Source organism: Carcharhinus amblyrhynchos, chromosome 5, assembly GCF_965287045.1.
Source record: "Carcharhinus amblyrhynchos chromosome 5, sCarAmb.v2.hapA, whole genome shotgun sequence".
NCBI lineage: Eukaryota > Metazoa > Chordata > Chondrichthyes > Carcharhiniformes > Carcharhinidae > Carcharhinus > Carcharhinus amblyrhynchos.
The window spans coordinates 60,128,148-60,154,147 of NC_137328.1; the positions used below are offsets into that span (position 1 = coordinate 60,128,148).

At 39.2% G+C, this 26,000-nt stretch overlaps 1 protein-coding gene across 2 annotated transcripts in view; it reads left to right on the top strand.

The window, feature by feature from the left end:
- Positions 1-591: 591 nt before the first annotated feature.
- Positions 592-26,000, top strand: part of LOC145343063 (guanine nucleotide-binding protein G(q) subunit alpha-like) — a 221,774-nt gene continuing 196,365 nt past the window's right edge. For both annotated transcript variants that reach the window (XM_080188879.1, XM_080188880.1), the window contains exon 1: positions 592-1,272. In XM_080188879.1, coding sequence (XP_080045005.1) covers positions 1,137-1,272 — 136 coding nt within the window. In that variant the 5' untranslated portion in view covers positions 592-1,136. The remainder of the gene's footprint in view (positions 1,273-26,000) is intronic.

Below are 26,000 nucleotides of genomic sequence, written 5' to 3' on the forward strand. Positions count from 1 at the left end.
TCGTCCATGTCCGAAATGAACATATCGCTACAGTTGGGAATGTTTTTAACCGACTGTTGTGACATCAAGTGATATCCTGTAGATACACCTCGACAAGAGGAGGAGGGCTGGGAGAGAGTGAGAGGAAAAGTGGTGGCCGGATTTCCTTTTTCTGTTACGGGTCCAAATCCATGCAGCTAGAATTCATTTAAAAGTCTAATTTCTAGTCAGAAAATCCCACCCCTCTTTCTGTCCAAATGTATGAAATTGTTGTGAATCGAGAGCCAACACGGTTTATAATAAAAACAAATCAGGGACAAAGGAGCGATTGAAAAAAAAGTAAATGCCTGATATAAATGGGAATTTATGTAAAAAAACGCCTACATGGAAATAAAATATTGTAGCTGGAGTGAAAAAACAAAACAGAAGTGGTGCTGTATAGCATTCTCACGTCTCTGGTTTGTGTTTTGCTGTGTGTATGTGTGCGTGTTTTAAATGTGTTTCCAAGGTGTGTGCAGTGATTGTGCTTTCACAGCTGCATTCTCAGTCTCTCCGCTCAGAGGGAGGGAGCTGGGAAGGAGCCGCCATATTCGCTCCAGTTTACCACGCCCGTGGATCTAGCGGAAAGCAGCAGCAGCAACAAGACTTCTCCGTCTCTCTCTCTCGTTTGCTCTCTCAGACGCTTCAGTTCGGAAACTAGCAGACAACGTGACAGGGAAAAGAACTGCCAGCGCTACTGGATCCACCACTGGGCGATTTTTAAATTTATATATACATACACCCGTTTTATTTATATGTGAAAAACAAAAGAGCGAAAAGGATTGCCGCAGGATAGTAGTTGCATCCCTTCAAAGCGCGAAGAGATCAGCGAGAGAGGATCGGAGACCCTCCCTTCCTCAGCTCTTGGATTGCAAAATAATCAGCGTCAGCCCTTCTCAGCCTATGTTAGGGTTTTTTTGGGCATTTTCTAAATTGTTTTTTCCTTCCCCCTCCCCCTCTCCTCCGTCTTCCCCCCCCCCTCCCCTTAAAAACTCCCAGTGAATTCTCCATGTTTTAGGAAGGTTGTGGAATACTGAGAGAAGACACCCCCTTCCTCCTCCAAACACCACACCACACACAGATACACGCATAAACACATACACACACCAGTCGGCTACATGACTCTCGACTCCATCATGGCGTGCTGCCTGAGCGAAGAGGCGAAAGAAGCCAAAAGGATCAACGCGGAGATCGAGAGGCAGCTCCGGAGAGACAAGCGGGATGCGCGACGAGAACTCAAACTCCTGCTGCTTGGTGAGTCTTGGAGGGGAGGTGAGGGTGGTGCGTGGGGTGTAAAGTCACTTCACATTTTTAAAAAAAGATGGAAATAGTTTACATTTTTAAACATGCCCCGGCTGGGCCGGCTCCACCACGGGAATGTATGTGTTATGTCCCGCTTTTCCTGTCAGTCGGATATGTGTAGTAGGGTCGTTAACCTTGCATTTGTGCGTGTTTGTTTAATTTCATTGTGGTAAGAGTTTAGTTTGTGGTAATAATGGATTATCCGACATTGCTTTCAGTTCTGGATGCGTAACTCAAGAATGGGAGGGAGTTGAGGCTATTCTTTATTAGTCAGAATATCTTTCAGGGTAAACCAAATAGCCGGCCTATTTGAAGTGATAATCAGGATTCTTTAAGCCGTTTTGCATTTGTGCAATATTGTGAACGTGTTTCGTCAATTTCTATAATCTGGCGTGTAGATAGAGTTATAAACCATGTTTATGTCATTGGGATCATGTGGCTATTAACCCCTTCATTTTTCATTTGTACAGTTTGCACATTGCTAAATGTAAAGGAAGTGCTGATACATTTACAGTATGTAACTTACGTATGTTGAGAAATTTATCTTGAAGCATTGGTTATGCGGGGGAAAGCGTATATTCTGTGTCCTCGATACATAAGTTCTGTTTTAATACTATAGTTGACATTTTTGGGTGATGTGTTGTTTACTGTGTTTAAGCAAAGCTGGTGCCAGTTGTAATAACACAAGGATTGCGTAGTTACTGTGGATGAAATTATCTGAGCAAGTCAATCAATTGTTTACATTTTTTGTATGTAGGATTCAACTGGAATGATGTGAATAAATGCCCCATCTAATTAATGATTTAAAAAAACAACTTCTATCAGTCTTTCTTTCAAAATCTTGATGAGCATTTCATAAAGTTTGGCTTCCTAAACTCTTCCCTGATGTTTTCCGTTTTGAGAAACAGTGTGCATTCCTGTAGTTCACATAGGATCAACAGTGTAGCTGGGACAAGCTTTGTAGCAGTTAAAGACCAAAAATAGAGGTGTCTTCAAGTCAGTTGTATAAAGTGCTTTAAGATAAATGTCAGTTACATAATTGGGGGTATCGTTTGCCTCAGATCAAGTCAGCAATCTTATTCATAAATACAAAGTTTTGTCAGAGGGAAGAATTTCCCAGTCGGGTGTAAGGTGTGGGGGGTAGGGAGCACAATGGAAATGGCATGATGGTCTCAAGCTCAGTGTAGAAGCGTATCTTTTAACGATAAAAGAAAGAGTTTCATACTTTGGAAATGTATTTTGTTTAAGGTGGTGAAATTATGCAATGTATTTGACTGAGTTGTATTCAGTGGCATTTGTATTCTTGTGTTTGAACTGAAAGTTTTTTAAAATCACCAAATTACAAACAATCATATGTGCAGCAAAGAACAGGAATATCCATGGAGCCACCTTTACATCCACAGGATATCAAATGATGTTCCTGTAAGCAATGACATGGATCCAGGTCAAATTAGGTTGATCTGTTTGGCAGAGAATTGAAGTATATTCATGCACAGAGACATTCCCAATGTGGCTGCTGATTCAAACTCCTCCACCATATGTATCCAAGTTGTAGTTACTACCCTTGAAATCAAATCAGCGTAAAATATTACTTGACTGTAATTGATCTATTCTATCCAGTAAAATAAAAGTTATGAACTCATGACTTTATGTATCAAGGTGGAACTGACTGTGCTCATAACCTCACATCTCCATGTTGATTAAGAATAATAGATAAAAATGTGTGGGAGAAGTATCTGTACATGCTGCCGAGTTGTTGTTTTGACACGACGCATCAAATCTTGTTTCTGTGAGATATTGAGTCTATAGCCTGTCACAAAAGTATTTTACTGTGCTTTCAAATTGATTTTTAGAAGGCTGAACCATTTGATTTTATAGGGATCTGATTTGTATCAGAGTGGATGACATCATAACACCACAGTAGAACTTAAAATAGCATTTGATGCTAGAATAACCATTAGTTGCAGCAACTTTGGATTATAAGGTGAAAGTAGAGGAATGCAGATGATGCAATTAAAGACTCCAATGCGGCATCCATGGTGACTATGCCAAGCATCTGGGTTGTACTTTTGGCTGCATTAATGTTCTTGTCTGTGTGAACGAGTATTTGTTCAGAGGTGATGACTGACAAATCTTGAGGTTGATGTGTGGGTGTTGCTGAACATAATTTATATTAACACTGTTATATTGTTAATAACAAGTATAATGTTATCATCAGTTTAACACTCTATAGCAGACCCTTGAATGATACAAATATAACTAGCTATGTCTAGAAATTAGTTACAACTATCCATCAAAGTTGATGGCTGAAAATAGGGATTTTTTTCATTTCAGCATACTTGGACTATGTGAAAAATATAATTTCAGACTTTTAAAATGAAATAATTAAAAGCATACACCTCACTTTTAAAGTATTGTGGTGATACGAGTGGCTTTTTATTCTTGAATAAATCTCAGATTAAATATTTAAACACTAATGTGGGGCTCCCGTCTCATGAGACAGCACTGTTCGGAACCCAATCTCAGTTTTTTGTAATTTTGGAGTACAATTGGTCAATATAGATCTCTGAATTATAGTTTGTCATTTGTAGTTGGGTACAGCTATCATATTTGAAGTACCAGAACAGAAAAAAATGTTTTGAGATTTTAAGCAAGCAGGATGTTGGGCATGTAGAAAGTAGGATAACATATAAGACATTAAAGAACTTGCATTGATATAGTGGCTTTCATGAATGCTTTGTTCCAAACCACTTGACAGCTAATTAAATACTTTAGAAGTTAACTGTTGCAGGAAATATGGCAGCTAAACTGCACATGACATCTCATAAGCAGCAATGCGACATTGATCAAGTAACCAGTTTTAGTGTGGTTATTTGAAGGCTAAATATTGACTAGGGCATTGGTACAATCTCTTCTTCAGTATGGTATGTAAAATATGTCATGTCTAACATGAGAAGGCAGACTGACTGTGGTCTCAAAGTGGCTGGATTACGTACAAAGTATCTGAAATCGGGAATCTACTGATTCAGTTAAAAGTGCTATACCTGTCATCTAAATCCAGGGAGGACATTTTAAAACTGTACTTGATCCTGATGGGACTGCATCTGTATTTCAGTGTGCAGCAGAGGGTACAGAGGTGGGGTACTATGTTTTTCATCCAAGAACTTAAAGCAGTGGTATCTGAGGTAAGGTTGATTGCCCTAGGTCTTTTTGCTGTGAAAATAAAATTAATAAGAGGAAGTATGATCTTTAATTTGTCAATGGTATACACAAGTTGGATTCAGGTGAAACGTCTTGCACACCATGTCACATCCCTAAATTTAAGGGATGAGAAATACAGAAGCAATTATTTTTCACTAATAGTAAGAATGTGGAGTGGATTATCAGCACGAGTGATGGAATGAGATACCTTTTAATTTTGTTTTAATCCTTTTGTAGGATGTGAATGTGGCTAGCAAGGTGAACATTTGTTGCTCATTAATAATTCTCCTTGAGAAGGCGGAGGTGAACTACCCTTTTGAATTGTTGCAGCCCTTCTGATGAAGCTACACCTCTGCTATTAGGGGTTCAAGAAGAAATTGAACAAGCCTTGTCAATAAACGTAATTTTTGATTTTTATTAGAAATAAGTGAGGGAATATTGCGTGTAGCTGAGCTAGATGTATTAATTGTCCTTCCTCCCTGAAACACTCATTTACTGTACACCTGTAAAATTCAGCCAATCTGATATTGCTTTTAAGATTTGTCATTTTTGGGGTGTATTTTAATTGAACTGATTTTTAGTTGTAAGGGCAGAGCAGACTTTGGGACAGTAATCCTGGTTTCTGCAACAGAATAATTTGTGTTCTACAAATATATAACAGTTATGTTATCAGTGTATTATGAAGTTAAATTTCTTTTAAGACAGAATTTTGTGACATCAATAAAAAGCAACAGTTTGTATCTAGTGTAGCTTTAAAATTGATTGCAGTTTTTTTCCATAATATTAACATACATAGTTTTTCTGGCCACAATTCACTTATTCATAAAAGTGATGGTTTGTCATCTTGGACTGCATTACATTCTTATTATACTAGCTTAAAAAGTGTTTGACGTTTGGCATATCTGAGTCTGATCCAGTGATGACATCAATTGATCGATAATTTATTATTGCGTTTGGGTGCACCAAGTGATTTGAGTGACCACACTATTGTGCTAGTTAAGATCATTAGACATGGAATATGACCTGCTGGTTTGCATGGTTTAGTGCCAAATAATATTCAACTTAAGGGTTCTGTTATGAATAGTTTTCTCACATTGAAGTGGGCTTTATTGAAGACACTTTGGTTTTGAAGTAAGTGTCTGTGATATCCTTACATAAAACCTAAAGGCATGTAGGACTATGTGGTGGGTATGTACAACTACATTTTCCTTTCGACAGTAAATTGCAGAAGGAAAGAACTTGTGAAGTATTTTGGAATGTCATGAGGGATATGAAAAGATGCTGTAAATTTGTTCAATTATTCTTGATGTGCAGTCTGTTATGTGGGTGAACACAGCCAACTTACACATCAAAGCCTCCCAAACAGCAAATGAAATGAAGCACAATGTATTTGGTGGTGTTGGTCAAAGGACTATTATTGTTTAAAACGGGGGCATATTCCCTGCACCGAATAGTTTCATGTTTTTTTTAAACATCATACGAATCTCTGTAATAAACAGACTGGGTCCTATCTGAAAGATGGCACTTCTGGCATTACAGCCTTCCAACAACAGTAATAATTTGCAAGCATATAGCATCTTTAATGCATTAAAATAGCCGTGGTGTTTCATAGGAATGTTATCAAACAAAATTTGACACAGTCATATAAGATATTAGGAAAGATGATCAAAGACATCAATTTTAAGAATTGTCTTAAAATAGGAAAAAGGGGTAGAGAGGTGGAGAGGTTAATGGAGGAAATTCCAGAACCTGGGGCTTCAGCAGCTGACGAGACCCATGGAGGAACAATTTAAACTGGGTTGCTCAAGTGGCCAGAATTAGAAGTGCAGCTAACTCTGAAAGTTGTAGAGTTCAAGGAGGCTACTGACCTAGGGAGCCACAAGGCTATAGTGGGATTTGAAGACCCGGATCGATACTGAGTGTTTGCCAAGATTATGTACTTAAGTCATGGAATGGGATTCCTAGCTCTCTGACATTGAGCCTGTTAGACTGCTTTTCTGTTCTAACTTAGTTTGTTACTTAAAACTGCATGACTGTACACTCTAGTGTTTAAACAATGCAGTGGCAGGTTTTTATTGAAACACCACACTTGATGATCCCAGTGTGAGAGCAGCATATTGGAGCCTCATTTACATAGAACACTACAGCACAAACAGGCCCTTCGGCCCACGAGTTGCGCCGATCACATCAACACCTACCAATCTATAGACCTATCTATAACCCCCAATCCCATTAAACCCCATATACTAATCCAGAAGTCTTTTAAAAGACCCCAGCGAGTTCGCCTCCACCACCACTGACGGCAGCCGATTCCATTCACATCTTTGATCTCTATTTTACAGACGCCTCCAATAAGTCATATTGCATCTTAAATGTATTTGAGGAAATTAGAGTAACAATGTGGAGCTAGTAAAATACTATTTTTCCACTTGTTCTTGAGGTGTAAGCTTCACTGGCAAAGTCAGCATTTATTGCCCATCCCAAATTACCCTTGAAAAGGTGTTCATGAGCTGCATTCTTGAACTGCTGCAGTCCATGTGGTGTCAGTACGTCAACAGTGCTGTGAGGAAGAGAGTTCCGTGATTTGGACCTTGTGTCAATGAAACAACGCTGATATCGTTCCAAGACAGGATGTTTGATTGGAAGGGAACTTGTAGGTGGTGGTGCTCCCACGTGAGTTTTGAGAGCCTTCTAGAGGTCATGGGGTTGGAAGATGCTATCAAAGGACCCTGGGTGAGTTGGTGAAGTGCAACTTGTATATGGATATGCAGACTGCTGCCACCACCTGTCGTTGGAGGAGGGAGTAAAGTGGTGGATGGTGTGCCAGTGATGCAGATTGCTTTGTCTTGAATAGTGTCAGAACAGCTCATTTGTTTAAGCTGCACTCATCCAGGCAAATGGAGAGTATGCCAGTACACTGCCGATTTGTGCTTTGTACGTGGTAGGCATGCTTCTAATTGTCCTGTGACTATGGCTATATTTCATAAGCTTTTGTCATAATTTTATTACTTTGGTAAGAGACGAGGTCAATATAATCATTCTTCACAAATAAGAGGCCAAGGTAAGATATTGCTTACATTAATTTCATCATTCTCCCTGAGAAGACCTTGCCTTAAGCCTACTTTAGTAATGCATCCCACGCTCAACAGAAGATTATTTTAACTCATCATGTTCTGAACCCCCATATAGCTGAGGATATCAAGGTACTCTTAGTATCAACTCTCATTCCCTCAAAGCGAGAACTAAGTAACCTAAGCTGACATTGGGAAAAGACACAGTTTGGTGTACCCTCTCATAACTTGTTTTCCAGTTGTGCCTGTCCAAATTTCCATCTTTTAAGAATGGTTGAGCATTTTTTTGCTGTTTGTGATAGTTATTGTGACAGGAAATCGTGATGTGTCATCGTTATAATGTAGGAAATAGGGCAGCTAATTTGTACGTTGTAGACTTCCACAAACAGCAATGTCATAATGACCACATATTTTTGATGTTGATGGAGAGATGAATATTGTCATGATTCTGCGATATTTCTGCTGAATAAAGTCATCACTAGTTAAATCAAGTCATGTCAGGAGGGAAGGCCCTGGGACTTCCAGGCGAAATTAAAAATTAAGCAATTTGATTCTTGAGTGTCCCAGTATATTTGTTAATGCCCAGGGGTGAGGCACCAACGAGCATGAAGGGTATCAAAGATGAACTGTCACAAATGTCACCTGAGAGTCTTGGTTTGGGTCAGGACCTCAACATGACCGAAATCTATGGCTCAAAGGTTGGAATTCTGGTTCACAGGAAATTTAGTTATTGCATTGACTTTTTTCCGATCTTCCTCAGTTTTTTCTTTTAAAAGATGAAGATGTTCAGTGGGGTCATCAAGGAATTATCTCTCGATTATTCTTGATCAGTAGTCCCAAACTTTAACATTCTGTGAACCCCTTTCATTGAAATACCAAATTTTGTGAACCCCCTCCTAAAACTAATTTTTTCCAGGGATTTTCTTCCTTTCTTGAGTATAAATTATAAAAGATGTGATTTTAGAAATATAAAATTTGTTTTTCTTTACACTTTCTTTACACATAATGTACACATTATGACATTTCATTATTTAGCAAACTACAATAAGAAAAGGATGGTTACCCAACACAAACTAGATGCTCGACAGTAAACCTAGTTACTTATAAAATTGCTAGACTCCAGGTATAATTGATGATGGAATGGGCCCAGTGACTTCCATTCTGGCCAAATTATGTTGCTAGTCACCACCAAATGGAGCCTTTAATATTTTGTGCGAGGGGAAGATTAACTAAAGGCATCTTCAATCTTCTGCCATCAAAAGAAGTTGCACCCTACTATTCCAATGAGTATGTGCCCTCCCACAGAGCTTCGATGATGCGTCAAAGAACTTGAGGGGGAGTGGGTGGAAGATCTGGAGAAGAGATTCCAGAGAAAGGGTAAGGGCCCTGCATCACAGACGTGGTGAGCCTTTGTGGTCCAGGGCTATTTCCTTTCTGACCCACCTCCTAAATGTTGAAGTCCCCCTTCAAGGAACAAAAGTCTAGTACATATCAGTAAGTCATTTAGTTATTATAGGTGTCAGTTTTCCATATTTTTCATACACTGCCTCTATTGATGAATTTCTGTTCGTGTTTGCTGACGAAACTCTGCATTTTTAACTTCTCCAATGACACCTGAGGCTGAGACCCTCCAGTATGTTCCAAGAGTCCCATTTTTTTGTGTGCATGTAAGGAATTATCTATACTTGTGTATAATGCTAATGGCCCCTACACTTCCTTAGCCCTGCAAGTAAGATGTAAATGAAGCCTTTTTTTTAGAAAATGAGGGTGGCACAGTGATTAGCTGTCTCACAGTGCCAGGGACCCGTATTCAATTCCTGGATTGGGTTACTGTGTGTGGAGTTTGCACATTTTCCCTATGTCTGCGTGGGTTTCCTCCCACAGTCCAAAAGACGTGCTGATGAGGTGTATGGCTGGCTAAATTCTTCATCAATATACCTGAACAGGCACTGGAGTGTGGCAACTAGGAGATTTTTCACAGTAACTTCATTTCAGTGTTAATGTAAGCCTACTTGTGACTAATAAACTTCAACAGTTTTCCTACCTATGATTTCAATTTGAGAAATTTCTTGTTGCCATCCATAATTGTCTCTAAGCAATGTGTGTTTTGTTGTAGCTTCAACTTATTGGATCATTAACTTATTGTAACTTTCCTGCTTTATTTATCTTCCAATATACAAAATGATTATTCTGAGTTCAGGATCAAATGCATCTGTTTTAGATATTTAATTGAAACATTACTGTCACACTATTTTGGTTATGATGAAGCCTGTATGTAAATGGATAAAGATTTAAAAATCACACTGTCAATGCTTTCTGTGATCTGCAAAGTTTATTTCATTTCTAATACCTTTTATTACGAAGTGCTACAGAATTTAAGAAATGCTTTATTTGGCACTATGGCAGAAAAGAATCTTGATGCAAAATGCAGAAAATGCTACAACAAAAAGTATCATACTGTTCAACCACCTTTTGCAGTCTGACCAAGACGAAGTGCTCACTGTTCAATGTTTAAGTGGATTTTTGTGCAGCAACTTATGGTAGTTAGACATTTCAGCATGGGGGATCATGGCAAGCAACAGTCGGTCTCTTCAACTACTGTCCCATGTACTTGCTAATAATAGTAATCCCTGATAATCTTACCCTTACCTTTGTACAAAATATATGGAAATTCTTCCTTCGTAAGACAATGCCTCCAGATCCAGCTCTCTTCCTCACTCCACCCAGATCAATTTTGTTACAAGAGTTTCAAAAAAAATTAATAAACCAGCGCTCTCTGAAATGACACTTGTGTTTTTAAGTTTCCTCCCTGTGATACAAATGAATGGAATGTTAGGTGGAAATGTGATTAACTCGTGACAAATTCATGCCACACAATACCTCCAATGTAACTAATTTTATATAAATATACTTAATGCATCTGGGTTTCATTTTTCACAAGTACGACTCATTTATAATCCAAACATATGTAAAGATGTGAAATTTCAATATAATGTATTTGGCTGCTTTGATATAAAGAATTTAGTCATAAAATCACATAGAAATTGGCCCAATATATGTACACAGCTCTTTAAGTGAACACTGACTTAGTACTTTTCCTCATACCCTAGATTTTTTTTTTATTCAGATAATCATCTAATGCCCTCTTGAATGCATTGATTGAACCTGGCTCCACCACATGTCCAGGCAATGCATTCCAGATTCGAGCCATTCACTGTGATTTTTCTCACATTACATTTGCTTCTTTTGTAGATCACTTTAAATTTGTACCTTCTTGTTCTTGATCCTTTTATGAGTGGGAATAGTTCCTCGCTATCTACTTAATTCAGCCCTGTCATGATTTTGAACAGTCATCATTATGAGGGAGAAAGTGTTAGAAAAAGTATTAAAAAACATAAAGGTGGACAAATCCTCAAGGCCAGATGGCATCTATCCCAGATTACTGACAGTGACAGGAGATGAAATTGCTGGGCCTCCAACAGAAATCTTTGTTTCCTCGTTGGCCACAGGTGTGAGATCTCTCGATTGGAGAATAGCCAATGTTGTCCCGTTATTTAAGAAGGGTACCAACCCGGGTAATTTTAGGCCAGTGAGCTTGACGTCAGTGATAGTGAAACTGTTGGAGAAGATTCTTAGAGGTAGGATCAATACACGTTTGGAATTGAATGGTCTTATTTAGTGACAGACAGCATGGTTTTGCTGGTTATGTCTCACCAATTTGATTGCGTTTTTTGAGGTGGTGACAAAAATGACGAGAGAAGAGCCATGGCTGTCATCTACATGAACCTTAGTAAAGCATTTGACAAGGTCCGGCCACGGCACACTGGTGCAAAAAGGTTAAATCACATAGGATCGAGGGCTTGGCCATAGATGACAGGGAGTAGCTCTGGAAGGGTGTTTTTCTGAATAGAGGTCTGCAACTAATGGTGTTAATGCTGGGACCTCTGCTGTTTGTAATACAATATAAATGACTTGGAAGAAAAAATAGCTGGTCTGATTAGCAAGTTTGCAGATGACACTCAGATTGCTGGAGTTGCAGATAGCAATGAAGCTTATCAGAGGCTGGAAAATTGGGCGGAGAAATGGCAGATGGAATTTAATCTGGACATATGCGAGGTGATGCATTTTGATAGATCCAGTTCAGTTGGGAGCAGTAAAGTAAATGGCTGAACCATCAGGAGCATAGACACACAGAGATCTGGGCTTGCAGGTCCACAGATCCTTTAAAAGTAATAGCACGGGTGGAAAAGGTGATGAAGAAAGCATTTAGCATGCTTGCCTTCGTTGGACAGGGCATCGAATATAAAAGTTGGCAAGTTATGTAAAATGTTGGTGTACTGTGTCCAATTCTAGTCACCACACTACCAGAAAGATGTGGAGGCTTTGGCGAGAGTACAGAAAAGGTTTACCAGGATGTTGCCTGGTATGGAGGGTATCAGCAATGAGGAGACATTGAATAAACTGGAATTGTTCTCTCTGGAAAGATGCAGGCTGAAGGGTGACCTGATAGAGGTTTATAAAATTGAGTGACAAAGGGTAAACAGTTGGAAGCTTTTTCCAAGGACAGAAATTACAATTACAAGGAGACACACATTCAGTGCCAGTGGTTGGGGGTGGGGGTGAGGGTTTTACACAGTGGGTAGTGATGGCATACAATACTCTGCCAAGTAATGTGGTTGAGAAAGACATGTTAACGACATTTCAGACTTATCTGGATAGATACACGAACAGAAGAGGAATAGAGGGATACACGTGATTGGCCTAGATAGGACAACATGATCGGCACAGGCTTGGAGGGCCGAAGGACCTGTTCGTGTGCTGTACTATTCTTTGTTCTCTTTGTACCTCAATCAAATTTCCTCCCAGCCTTCTCTACAAGGAGAACAGATTCACCCTTTCCAATCAGTTCTCATCCCTGGAACCATTCTTGTAAAACACTTCTGTTCTGTACTCCAATATGTTGACATCCTTCCTATAATGTGGCGTTCAGAACTGTGCACAGTGTTCGAACTGTGGTGAATTAGTGTCTTGTATAGGTTCAGCATAATATCATTGCTCTGATATTCTTATGCCCCTATTAATAAAGCTCAGGATAATGTATGCTTAATTAACAGTTCTTTCCATCTGTCCTGCCACCTCCAATGAATTATGTTCCTCCATCTCCTTAAGAATTGTACCTTACATTGTCTCCATGTTCTTCCTGTCAAAATGTATCCCTTCACACTTCCCTGCAGTGAGCTTCATCTGCCATCTTTCTGTCCATTCTACCATCTTGGACATGTTCTTTGAAGTTCTGTACTGTTACCACAGTTTACAATGAATCCATGTTTTGTTTCATCTGCAAACATTGAAATTGTCCCCTGTATTCTAAGATCTTGATTATTAATATATATCAGGGAAAGCAAGAATCCCAATAGTAATCCCTGGGAGACTCCATTACAAACCTTTCTCCAGCCTGAAAAATAATCATTACTTACTGTTACTTATTACTCAGTTAATTCTGTGTCTGTGCTTTTCTAATGTATGAGCTAAAACTTTTTTCACAAGTCTGTGGTGTGGCACTATATCAAACGACTTTTGGAAGTCCATGTACACCACATTACACCCCCCCCGCCACCTCTTCAAAAAGCTCTAGCAAGCTAGTTATACATAATTTTCCTTGAAGAAATCCATGCTGCCTCTTCCTAATCAACCCATGTTTTTTCATGGGACTGCTAATTCAATTCTGAATAATCGTGTCTAGAAACTTCCCCAGCACTGAAGTTAAACTGCTTGAAATGTTTTTTTGAATAATGGTGTAATGTCTACAATTCTTCTTCAATTCTCCGGTACCTGCTTGATTACAGAGAAGAATGGAAGATTATGACCAGTGCTCCAGCAATTTCCCCCCTCAATTCCTTTAATACTCTTGGCTGTGCTTAAAGATGCCGGGGGGGTGGGGGGCACAAAGCTGATCTTGCCAGCAAAATAGGGCGCAGATTGAGTTTTCGACTTTGCATGCTCTCTTCCTGACTGGCACAGAAAGACGGTAAGATCCATCCATGGCTTTTACAGTTAGACAGTTCCAGGAGAAATGCCAAGAGCAGAGCATGAATCTGTGCACTGTTTGTTGACGAAACCAAGGTCTCTAACATAGTGAATACCTTTTGAAGGTAATGGAGAAATTTGGCTGTCCGGATAAATTCATTAAAGTGATTTATCCATTCCATGAGAGCATGTATATGCATGTCCTGGATGATGGGTGAATCTTGCATCATTTTTAATCGGGTTAAACAGCGCTGCCTGTCAGCACAAAACCTTTTCAGCATATTTTTTGCTCCCATACTCGTGCCTTACATATAGTGTTCCTGTCATCAAAATCAGATATCGCTTGAAAGGGAAGCTGCACAATCTGATGTCTCCAGACAAAATCAGTCATAAAGTGACTTTGTGAACAGTTTCCTGTTTGCTGCTGACTGTGCACTAGCCAGTGTGGCATGAATGCCTGTGATAGTTTGAGTCTTATGGCCTGCACAAAGAAAATTGAAGTAGCATACTAACTTGCTCCAGGAAAGTACTGTCTCGAGCCCAAGGTTTCAGTCCTTGAGCAGAACCTGTCAGCAGTAGATAAATTCATTTATCTCAGCAATGCATTCTCTCATAAGTCACAGGAGAGAATTGCCAAAGCAACTGTAGACTTTGACAGACTTCAAACATCAGTTTGGAAATGAAGAAGAGCAGTAATTCTGCCTACCAAAATTGCTTTGTTCACAACCCTTTGTAGCTTCTTGTGGCTTTGAGCAGAGCAGGAGCTATACCAAACTGTGATGCAACCAGAAAGAATGCTTTCCATGGTCCATCTGTAAAAGTTGGTGAGAGTCATAATGGACATACCAAATTTCCTTAGACTCCTGAGGAAGCAAAGGCATCGGTGGGCTTTCTTAACCATAGTGTCAGCATTGGGCTGACCAGGACAGGTTATTTGTGATCTCGACACCTAAAAGCCTGAAGCTCTCGACCATTTTTACTTTATCCCCATTGATATGGGACAGGGGCACGTCCTCCATTATGCTTCCTGAAGTTGACGACGATCTCCTTCATTTTGTTGACATTGAGGGAGAGATTATTGTCATTCACCAGATTCTATCTTGTCATTGTTTGAGTTCTGACCTACAACGTTGGTGTCATCAGCAAACTTGTAAATTGAGTTGGAGGGGAATTTGTCCACACAGTCATGAATGTTAAGGAGTATAGTAAGGGGCTGAGGACTCAGCCTTGGGCACTGGTGTTGAGGATGATCGTGGAGGAGGTGTTGTTGCCTTTCCTTACTGATTGCCATCTGTGGGCTAGGAAGAGGGAGGAGCTGAGTCCCAGGCCATGGAGTTTGGAGATGAGTTTTGTAGGAGGCTGAACTGTAGTCAACAAATAGGAGTCTGACATGACTGTCTTTGTTATCTAGGTGTTCAGGGTTGAGTGCAGGACCAAGGACATAGCATCTGCTATGGACCTGTTGCAGCGGTAAGCAAACTGTCGTTGATCCAGGCAGTCTAGGAGGCCAGAATTGATTTGTGCCATGACTAACCTTTAGAATGATGGATGTCAGAGCCTCCAGACGATAGTCATTAAGGCACGCTGCTTGGCTTTTCTTTGGTACTGGGATGATGGTTGTCGTCTTGAAGCAGATAGGGACCTCAGATTGTTATAAAGAGAGGTCGAAGATGTCTGCGAATACCCCTGCCAGCTGATCCGCGCAGTTACTCCATTCGGGCCAGTCGCTTTCTGTAGATTGACCTTGGAGAAGGCCACCCTGACATCTGCAATGGTGACCTCCAAGGCTGATTAATAGAAACATTGCTGTGGAGAATTACCTGATGCCTGCCAGTTAACTGCCAAGCATTGCTTGAAATTTAAACCAACTTCACCCTTGATTGGTCAAGGCATTGCTCAGGGTGGATGGAGGGCATGCTCTCTCTGACCTATTGCTCAAAACTGAATGCGTTGAGCTCATCAGAGAGGTGTGTTGGCGCTGGCGATTTTACATGCCTTCATCTTGTTGCCTGCATATTGTAAATTATATGCAAAGAAATTGTGTGCATTAAATGGAGGAATGTTCTTTAGTGCTGCAGACCTTGCTGTACTTTGCGGGGTCTGTGTGGCTAGACTGAGACTCAAGCTTGGTCCATTGCTGTCTCTTGATATCTCTGGATCTCCTTTAAATTATATCTGGCTTTCCTATATCGTCAGGGTCATCTGACTTGAACACCTCAGACCTAGACTTCAGCAAGCATTGCATCTCCTTGCTCATGCATGGTTTCTAATTGGGAAACACACGGATTTGCTTCTTCGGTACAAGCCTTTGCACACTTACTAATGAAGTCAGTTACTATATTGGCATACTCATTCAGGCTGGTCACAAAGTTTTTAAATACTGACTAGTCTCCTGACTCTATGCAGTCCTGTAGGAGATCACCCGATTCCTCAGACCAACATTGCGCGACTTTCTTTGATGGATTCTCCCATTTCAGTTTTTGCTTGTAAGATGTAAGCAAGAGCACATCCTCTATTCAATGAGTATTGCTGGAAAAAGAGTACTGTCAAAGCTTTTAGTCTTGTGTGCACAAGAACATTTAACAAGAATACTGATAAAGGGATCCTGACAATATATACTATATGAGAAGGAAGTGCTAATTAGTTGCCAGTCGACTCTGGTAGTGGTATTGTCATGGAGAGTTCATCAGGTGACTCACAGTTAACTGCCAAACATTGTTTGAAATTTAAATTGGCCAAGGTCCAGACTACCTTCGAAAGGCAGAGTATCTTAAAAATTTGAGCAACAGGTGAAGCTAACTGTTTTATGCTGTTACCATGTTGTTGTTACATGAATGCTGTGCACCATTAAACAAGATGTTGCCATCAAAACAAAAAGACGTTCCACCTATCACACAAATGAGTGATGTGATGTATGAATTTCGGTGTCAACGTGATGCTCGGTATGTAGGCCTTACAACCCAAAGACTGACTGCATTAAACAGCATGTTTCAGCTGCTTTTTGCAATTGGCAAGGTCTGGACTGTACCTAACTAGTCTATGCATGTAAAACTCAAAACACAATTTGAGAACCGTTTGCTGAGTAATTCTGCGTGCTAATAATTTTGCTGACAATCGAGTTAAGATTGCCAGTTAGGCTTGTAGTGTGGTGCATTTGTATGTATAAAAACTATATCTGTGAGCAGACAGGTACACGCATTGTGCCTGTTTCAGCTAAACAAAATAGGTGATAGCCATTCGCTGACTCATTCCCTGAGCAATGCCTTGACCAATCAAGGGTCAAACTGGTTTAAATTTCAAGCAGTGCTTGGCAGTTAACTGTCAGGCATCAGGTAATTCTCCACGGCAATGTTTCTATTAATCAGTCTACTTGTCAACCGATCAGCACTTCTCACATAAATTGTTGTTCCCCTTTATAATGCAAAAGCCAGATAAAAAGCTTTGCTATGTCTCTTTTTAGTACTATCTAAGTTCTGTATTACCAAATGACTTCTATTAGAACTTGGTATATTTGGAACCAAAGTTATGTTATATAACTTTCAGCAGCATTTGCACAGCACGATTTACAAAAACTGAGGCTATGTGACATAGTTGTCTAGCTTTTTGCATATCATTATGATAGAAATCACACATGTATAATATGTATTGAAATAGAACACAATCCACAACAGCATTAATGTTTTTGAGGAGTGCCCTAATAATATTACGTTACTAAGTAAATATATCTGGCACAGTAATGAATAGAGTATGAGACTAAAGTGATAGATATTGTTCAATACCCAGATCTAATGTTCATATTTTTGATGCCAAGTATGTTAAAGTTGGTTTATGGAAGAGAATTTTACAAAAATTGCACAAATCAGCTTAAGTAGGTCAAGTACTATTTTGCATTTTGCAGAATATGTATGTTGTTTTCTATTAACTTCAGGAGAACTATTTATAGTTGCAGAAGGCTTAATATTTTACAGGTGAGTAAAATATAGAATTAGATTCTGGTTTTAAAAAAATTGATTGCATTCTAATAACCTAAAACAAATGGATTAAAGGAACAGATTGAGTGCATGCTGTAAACTTTGAGGAAATAAATGTGGTGTTGAAAATAGAGATGCTGCGCAGTATCAGGAGAATGACATGCAGAAAATGACCCAACTCTTTAATATGATCTACAGCTAACTGGCCTACTTAGTTACTTTGCCAGGTCTATAATTAAATCAACAGGCCACTGAATATGGAGAATGCAGACGCCTCAGTTTTTGTAAATCGTGCTGTGCAAATGCTGCTGAAAGTTATATAACATAATTTAGTGAGGAGGTTTTGTTTTTAGAAGCAGGAATGGTAATCATTTGTGAGTAGGCAATAAAAATGGAAAGAAGTTTAACTCTGCTTCTCTGTATTCACCGATGTTTGAAAGAATAAAGAATAGAAAACTTGATTTCTTCTCCTGAAAAATCTTGGAATTGATGGAAAAGACATGCACAGTACTAGGCATCTTAGCAGAGAACAGTGTGGAAATCAAGTTGTAATTCCAGCTATGGCCAAATATTTTAATTCACTTTGCTCTGCAAGATTAAAGATGCTCACTGCAAATAAAACACTGGAGTTGCTGGAACTTGTGAAACTATAGTTAAAAGTACTGGTAAAAATTAAGTTACAACAAACAACTCTGTCAAGTAATGGAAAATATTTATTAACAAACAAAGCCTTCAGTGAGGCCAGCACTTATATACGCAGGATGAGAGATTAATCTAACCTTGTGTCAGTTCCATAGACACTGCATTCCAGGGCTAGGACGCAAGATGAAAATAAAGACAAGTTACCATGTCAAATACCAAAAAACAAGATATGTTGACATATGCTAATGAAGGAGACAGCTTTCTATTGGATAAGGAAGGGCAAAAAACTCTGCTATGATTGGTAGACTGTATGCAAATGAAGGATTAGAAAGTTGTTCGTTTCTCATTTACTGTAATTAACTGTAACTGCTAAGTGTCTGAATTGACAGAGCACCATAGTGAAAGTCACTGTCTGCTCTCCTTGCTAGTAGGTAATAAAAAGTTTAAAAGATTTGAGTACTCTCACACTATTTTGATTCGTCCTCAACAACAGTACTAGTTAAAACACATGGACCTTCTCCATGTTGTGTTAGCTCAATGTTATCAGAATTTCAGAGCTCTTGCTTTCAAGCTTTCCTCTACCTGGTTGATGCTCTATAACTAAAAAGATGACCAAAATAAATATTTTTGTTAAGAGCTTCCATTTCATTGAGGGGGCTTCGGACTAATCCACAGCCAACTCTTAAGTTTGTTTTTTTTTCAAGACAGTTCCGTCCTTGATACAAAGGCAAACACCAACTGCTGTCCGATTCGCAAGTTCTTTTATTTTTACGTATGCAAGCTGGCAAGCCTTTGCTATGTAACTTCCACTCAGTGCTGGGAGTCAGTAGCAAAGACGCCCCGAACAATGGGACAGTCCCCCTTTATGTAGTTTTACAGTCCTAATGCTCACATGCAATCTGATGCAATTTAGCTAATCAGAAGGCAGCCTTTGTTCTAGTCAAGTTAACAGTATCTAAAGTCGTAATATGGCTGTGTTGAAAGAAAGAGAACTGTTAATGGGTAAGTTCGTTACTCACAGATGTCTTAAGCCTGTCATTTTGAAATCAACTCACAGCAGGCTAAAGCTATTTATGCCTTTCATACCCAACTCTGGTTTAGCAGGTTCTTACAAATTCCCTTAATGTCTCACAACAACCTGCTTTGAAAGCACTGCTTACATTTTGACAGCAATGACAAACTGCATCACAGCAGCTGGGACAATCCGCAACATTCTTTAACACTGGGAGATGGAGTGAGTTAATGTTTTTTTTTAAAGGGCCCTTTTAAAAATTCCGGGATCTGGACTTGGATTTTAATCTTTTCCGAAAAAATAATCTTGGTGTGTACCTTATCTGTGTATCAAATTTTGTTGAAATCCATCCATTAGTTTTTGAGATAGCTTGTTCATCTGTTTGTGAACAATATAACGAATGGGTGAATGTGTGCGCTGCATCCAGCTTTAATGGCAGAAGTGAGGCATTAAGAAAATGGACAAAATTCAGAAGAGAAGTGAAGCAGAGTGTGCTTTATTGTTCAGTTTTGTCAGTGTTTGTTGAAAGACAGTTTGGTAGCTTATAACTTTGGTTCCAAATGAGTAAGAAATAGCTTGTTAAATACAACACAAAAACAAACCAAGTTGGCCCAACTGGTGTGTATTGTTTATATAAATAGTGTCCTATTTCAATGTATGTGCTTTGTTCCTGCAATCCCTTTATAGCTTAAAGTGTACCTGTAATGCAATAGGTTAGACTCAGTGAGAGATTATAAGAAATATTTGAAAAGTGAATCAGTTTGGAATATTACTTCAATGTTAATATAAGTTTCTTGATAATTATGAAGAAAGATGGTCACAGATCAGTACAGGTGTGAGCAATATGGAAATGTAACTAAACAAGTAGATTAAATTGTTGAGTTAATTTGTCTCCAAACAAACAGATTAATGAAGTAAAGAGTTAAGTGGAGAGTAGAAAAATGATACATGATATAAAAATAAGTTTGCAGGCTCCTCTTGTTTGCATCCTTTAACTGCTTGTCGTCATGATATTGTCAACTTTTTCCTCACAATTTTCTGTCCGTGCTTAATATTTGTTGTGCCTAAGTAAACTTATCAAACTCAATGCCCTATCATGGGTTTCTGTGGAACAGCTATTCGAGCAGTGTGTCAGTTTGGCCGTCATTTGGATTCTTGCTTAATTTTATTTCCATTTTCCGATAAGTTATTTTTTAATTATAAAATTTCAGTTTAATGATTTTTGTATTTTTGTTTTGTCACCTGCACACAGTTTGAAGATGACGTCAAGGGAACAGAAAAGCCTGGCCTTGCCCCAATTTGGGCATGATCCTGCCGTTTTCAATCTTTAGGATGGCAGGCAGATGACAGATTTGGGAGGGGGTTGTTAAAAGGATTTTAATTGGAAAAAAAATTAAACAATTATGAGCAGCAAAGGTGTGGTGGTGGGTGGGGGTGCCTTCATCAGAAAACTCATTCTGATGGTGGGCACCCTCCCTTGAAGGCCCAGAGACCTATGCGCCTCCTTCACTCCTACCCCTGGGACACCAACAAACCCCTGGCATGTATGCCCCAACACAGTCCTGGCACATTGTTGCAGTACCTCTTCTGGACGTTGCAGCATTGGGCCTGGAAGGCTTTTGACCAACCTGATTAGCTACCATGCAGGTGCAGCAAGGAATTAGGAAAGCAAATCGTATGTTGGCCTTCATAGCAAGATGATTTGAGTGCATTGGTAAAGATGACCTGTTCTAATTTTATAGAGCCTTGGTGAAACTGGACCTGAAGTATCTATACATAGAACATAGAACATTACAGCGCAGAACAGGCCCTTCGGCCCACGATGTTGCGCCGACCAGTTAAAAAACAATGACCCACTAACCTAAACCAATCCCTTTTCGTCCATAAACCTATCCACGGATCTCTTAAACGCCCCCAAACTAGGCGCATTTACAACCGCAGCAGGCAGGGCATTCCAATCCCTCACCACCCTCTGGGTAAAGAACCTACCCCTGACATCCGTCCTATAACTACCCCCCCTTAATTTAAAGCCATGCCCCCCCGTGCTAGCAAGGGGGTTCTAAGGAAGGGTATACTTACCGTAGAGGGAGTGCAACAAATGTTCGCTGGGGTGGTTGGATTGTACGAATGAGGAAGGAATGAGCAGCTTGGCCCTGTATTGAATGAGGTAGCCCAATAAGGGCTGATATAAGAAGGAATTTCCTCAGTTAGAAAGTATAAATCTTTGGAAATCTTTACCTCCAGAGTTGTGGAGTGTTCACCAGACTCCAGTGCTCTGGAATTTAGAGGAATGAGTGAGAGTGCATTAAAAAGTTTAAAATTTTTAAGGAGTTGATGAGTGTAGATGCTGAGAGGCTGTTTCTTCTGGCTGCACTGTCCAGAATTATTGATCATAAACTTGGGGATAAGGTGGTCAACCATTTAGGACCAGAATGAGGAGAAACTTCTTTGTCAAGGGGTTGTGAATTTGGAATTCCAAATTCCCACATAGCTGTGGATGCTCAGTCAGTAAGTGCATTGGAGATTGAGATAAACAGATTTATAGGCACTATAGAAATCAAAGAATGTGTGGATAAGGCAGGGAGGTGGAGTTGATGTAAAAGTTCGGCCAAGATCATACAGAATGGCAGAGTAAGCTTGACGGCAGTATGGCCTATTTCTACACTTGTTAATGTACATATTTGTATTGGTCGCAAGAGGAACGTAACTATTTTCTGTCTGATAGGCAATAAACAAAACATAAATGACTACAGTTTTGCATCAGGCTTTGACTTACAAGTGACATGGAAAAGGTAATATGTGGCCACCTCAATTTAAAAAAAACAAGAGGACCTTATCTATCCCCATTCGTCGTTCATTTGACTCCACTTGATTATTTTGTTTTGAAAGTTTCTAAAATATCATTGTTGTAAGCTGACTCTTCTAAATCAGCTTGCATTCCAGAGATTTTGTTCCGTGCCGCACAGTAGAGAATGGATTAATGTATTTAACAGTCTTTTTCACCAATGCTCTCTTATTGCGTCAATTCTCATCTCAACTGAAGAACTGAAACAATAAGCCTGCTTGAGCCAGTTAAACTGATTAATTCCAAATGAAATGAATGAGAATCAATAAATCTTATTCATTTTTTGACAAAAGCCGCTTCACTTCACTTCATTTAGTTTAGGCTACCAAAATGTATTTTTTAAAATCAGTAACAGATGTACACTGATACCAATGCAATAGTTTTTAATGCACAATTCCTTGTTTTAAGAGTTCTGTTATACCAAATAAAGAATGATTGAAATATTTGATTAAAACACAAGTATTTTCTTTTAATTAGTTAATAGTACTGGATCAAGTGCAAGAAATTAGCATCGCTTCAAAATTTGGACAGGATTAGAATCTCAAACACAAGAATGAAAAATGTTAAACTGTTTCGTCCTAGCCCTTTGTGGATTATTTAATATTTCCACTGAGCTTTTAAATCCATCTTGGTCTTCCATAGAATCCCTACAGTGCAGAGAGAGACCATTCAGCCCATCGAGTCTGCCCTGACTCCCCAATAGATCATCCCACCCAGATCCCCCCCTCTGCCCTAGCTCTGTAACTTATTGCATTTACCATGGCTAATCCACCTAATTTACAGATCTTTGGACACTAATGGGCAATTTAGCATGGTCAATCCACTTAACCTGCACATCTTTGGACTGTGGGAGGAAACCAGAGCACCTAGAGACAACCCATGGAGACACAGGGAGAATGTGCAAACTCCATACAGTAGCACAGGCCAGAATCAAACCCTAGTCCCTAAAGCTGTGAGGCAGCAGCGGTGACCACTATGCCACCGTGCTGGCCCTGTAGGAAACATTATTTGGTTGATGTGCCTTATTGTGTTCATCCCATGATTTTGGCAGTAACTGGTGTCATGATCCAATCTGATAGCATTGGACAAGTCAGATCCTAGAGTGAAACCTGGCTTGATAGATCCTAAATTGTTTTTCTTTTTTTCTAAAGAAGCCATGAATGTTCAATACTGAACGCGTTCATGTGTCTGCCAGTGATCTTTTAACTCAGAAGAAAATGTTTATTAAATTAATGAACAATATCTCACAAAGTTGGAAAGATTTCAACACTAACACCAGAAAATGATTCAAACTCTCTATTCATTTTATCACAGCCAATACCCTTGCAGATTTAAAAAAAAGTCCCTGTGAGGATTTACCAGTAACTTAACACCACAGCTGCTTGCTTGGTCCAGTCCGGTTTCAAATGGTTTCTCTTCTGGCGAATGTCTGAGCATTCGCTCATACTTGCTCCCAGCTACTGTCTCTCCCTGCGACACATGAAAACTGCAATTGAAACTCACTATTACTTCAACTTCAGAGCAAACATAGTTCCTGAATTTTTTTGGAGAGTCTTCGGGGTGCGCATCCTGGAAACGAGTCTGATGAATCTTCTGTTGCACACCCTTTATGGCAATAATATCCTTCTTTAAGAAGGGGATTAAAATTGCACCAGACTACTCTTATTTGTGGCCTAACTAAGGTTCTGTACTTTTGAAGGAGGACTTCCGTTCTTCTGTCCTCACATTCTCCTGCAATAAAGGCTGCCATACTAACAGCCTTTCTAATTGTTTACTGCATCTGCATGTTAGCCTTCAGTGACTTATTGATGAGGGCTCCTACACTTTCTAATCTCTTTTAAGAAACACTCTGCACATCAAGCATGATTTCCCATTGATAAATTAATTCACATTGACTATTCACAATCAGATCATAATTATTCTAATGTCCATTTATTACACTGTTGATAATAGATTCTAGCAGTTTCGCCGCTACTAACATAAGGCTAACTGGTCTGGTCTGTAATTTCCTGTTTTCCCAACTTCTCCTTTCTTAAATATTGGGATTGCATTTGTTCCTTTCCAGTCTGCAGGAATCATTCCAGAAGTCAATGCAATTTTGAAACGTGACCCACCAATGCAGCCACTATCTCTACGACAGTGAGAGGTGACCTTATTCAAAAATAAAAGATGCTGAGGGATTTTACAAGGTTAAGATTTTATTAGTGAAATGTTTTCACTAGTGGATGAGTTTCGAACAAGGGAACATAGCTACAAGATAAAGGGCTGATCATTTAAAACTGATGAGTGTAGAAATTTCTTCTCGAAGAGAGTGGTGAATCTCTAGAATTCTCTGCCCCCAAAGGGTGGTAGAGACTGGACCTAGTATTCAAAGTGGAGGTGGATAAATATTTGATAGATTGAGGAATAGAGGGCTATGGGGAAATGGCACAGTAAAGAAGTTAAGGCCACATAGATCAGCTGTACTCATATTGAATGGTGGGGCAGGCTTGAAGGGTCTAGTGGCTTCTATTTCTTGTGTTCTTGTGGTCACTTCTTTCCATATTCTGGGTTGTAGATAATTGGATCCAAGGAATTGAATTTAACTTTCAGTCCGATTTAGTTTTTTTTCAGCACTGTTTTTCACTAATGCTATTTTCTTACAGTTCCTCATTCCTGCTAGTCCTTGGTTCTTTAGTGTTTCTGAGACTGTGTCTTCCTCTGTGAAGACAAACACAGAATATTTGTTGAGATTCTCTACCATATCCTTATTTCCCCGTTATATTTTTTCTGTCTCTGCCTGTAATGGGCCACATTTATCTTGCCAATCTTTGTATTTTTACATACAATAAACACTTTTGCACTCAGATTTGATGTTCCTTACTGGTTTTGCTATTTACACTCTGTCTATTTTTCTCAGCCCTCCTTTGCTAAATTCTAAAAAGCTTCGAATGCTGAGGCTTGCTACATTTTTGACAATTTTTATAAGTCTTTCATTTCATCTAATTCAGTCTTCTCTTGTTAGTCACAGGTGATTGACTTTTCTTGTTTTGTTTTCTAAGCCTCAGAGATGTATATGCTGTAATCCATGCGTTAATTATTTCAATGCTCACCATTGCCTGTCTTCCATCATCCCATTTAAAGTAATTTCCGAATATATCAGAGCCCAACTTGCCTTTTGTGCCTTGGTAATTTCCATTTGTTTATTTTTGTTCCACCCAAGTTTCAGATTGAATTACATTACTTTCAAACTTAGATGTACAATTGTACCATATTATAATCATTCTCCCCCAAAGGTTCCTTTGCAATGAGATTGTTAACTGGCATTTTCTCAGTGCATAATACTAATCCTAATATAGCCTGTTCCCACTTGATTCTTCACCATGCTGTTCTAAGAATCTATCTTGTTTTCATTCTCAGAATTTGTCATCCTCAGCTAATTAGCTTTATCATGTATATATGTGGATTGATGTTCCCAAATGGATATTATATTATCTTGTTGAAAGCATTTTTAAATAACATTATCTTGTTGAAAGCATTTTATATTATGCCAAAGTTTTTAAATCAGTTACAGACCACCAGTGTTTGCTGGACATTGCTATACTTGGCTCCACCCAAGCTGATTCTGCATCTTGATTCTGAGGTCCCTTCTCGCTCTCATGTACTTACCTCATCCTTAATTAACAGAGTTGCCCCACCTCCTTCTCCTTCATGCCCATGTTGACTATTCAGTTTCCAGTTTTGGTTACCATGAAGCCACAGCTCCATAATGTCAATTACATTTTACCCATTTCTATATGTGCCATCAATTCACCTATCTTGTGGCAAAAACAGTGTGCGTTCTGATTGAGTGCCTTTAGTTTGCTTTTTAACATTTTTCTCCTATTGGATGCTGGCATTTACTTTCCACTGCTTTTCAATTTTATTTGTTA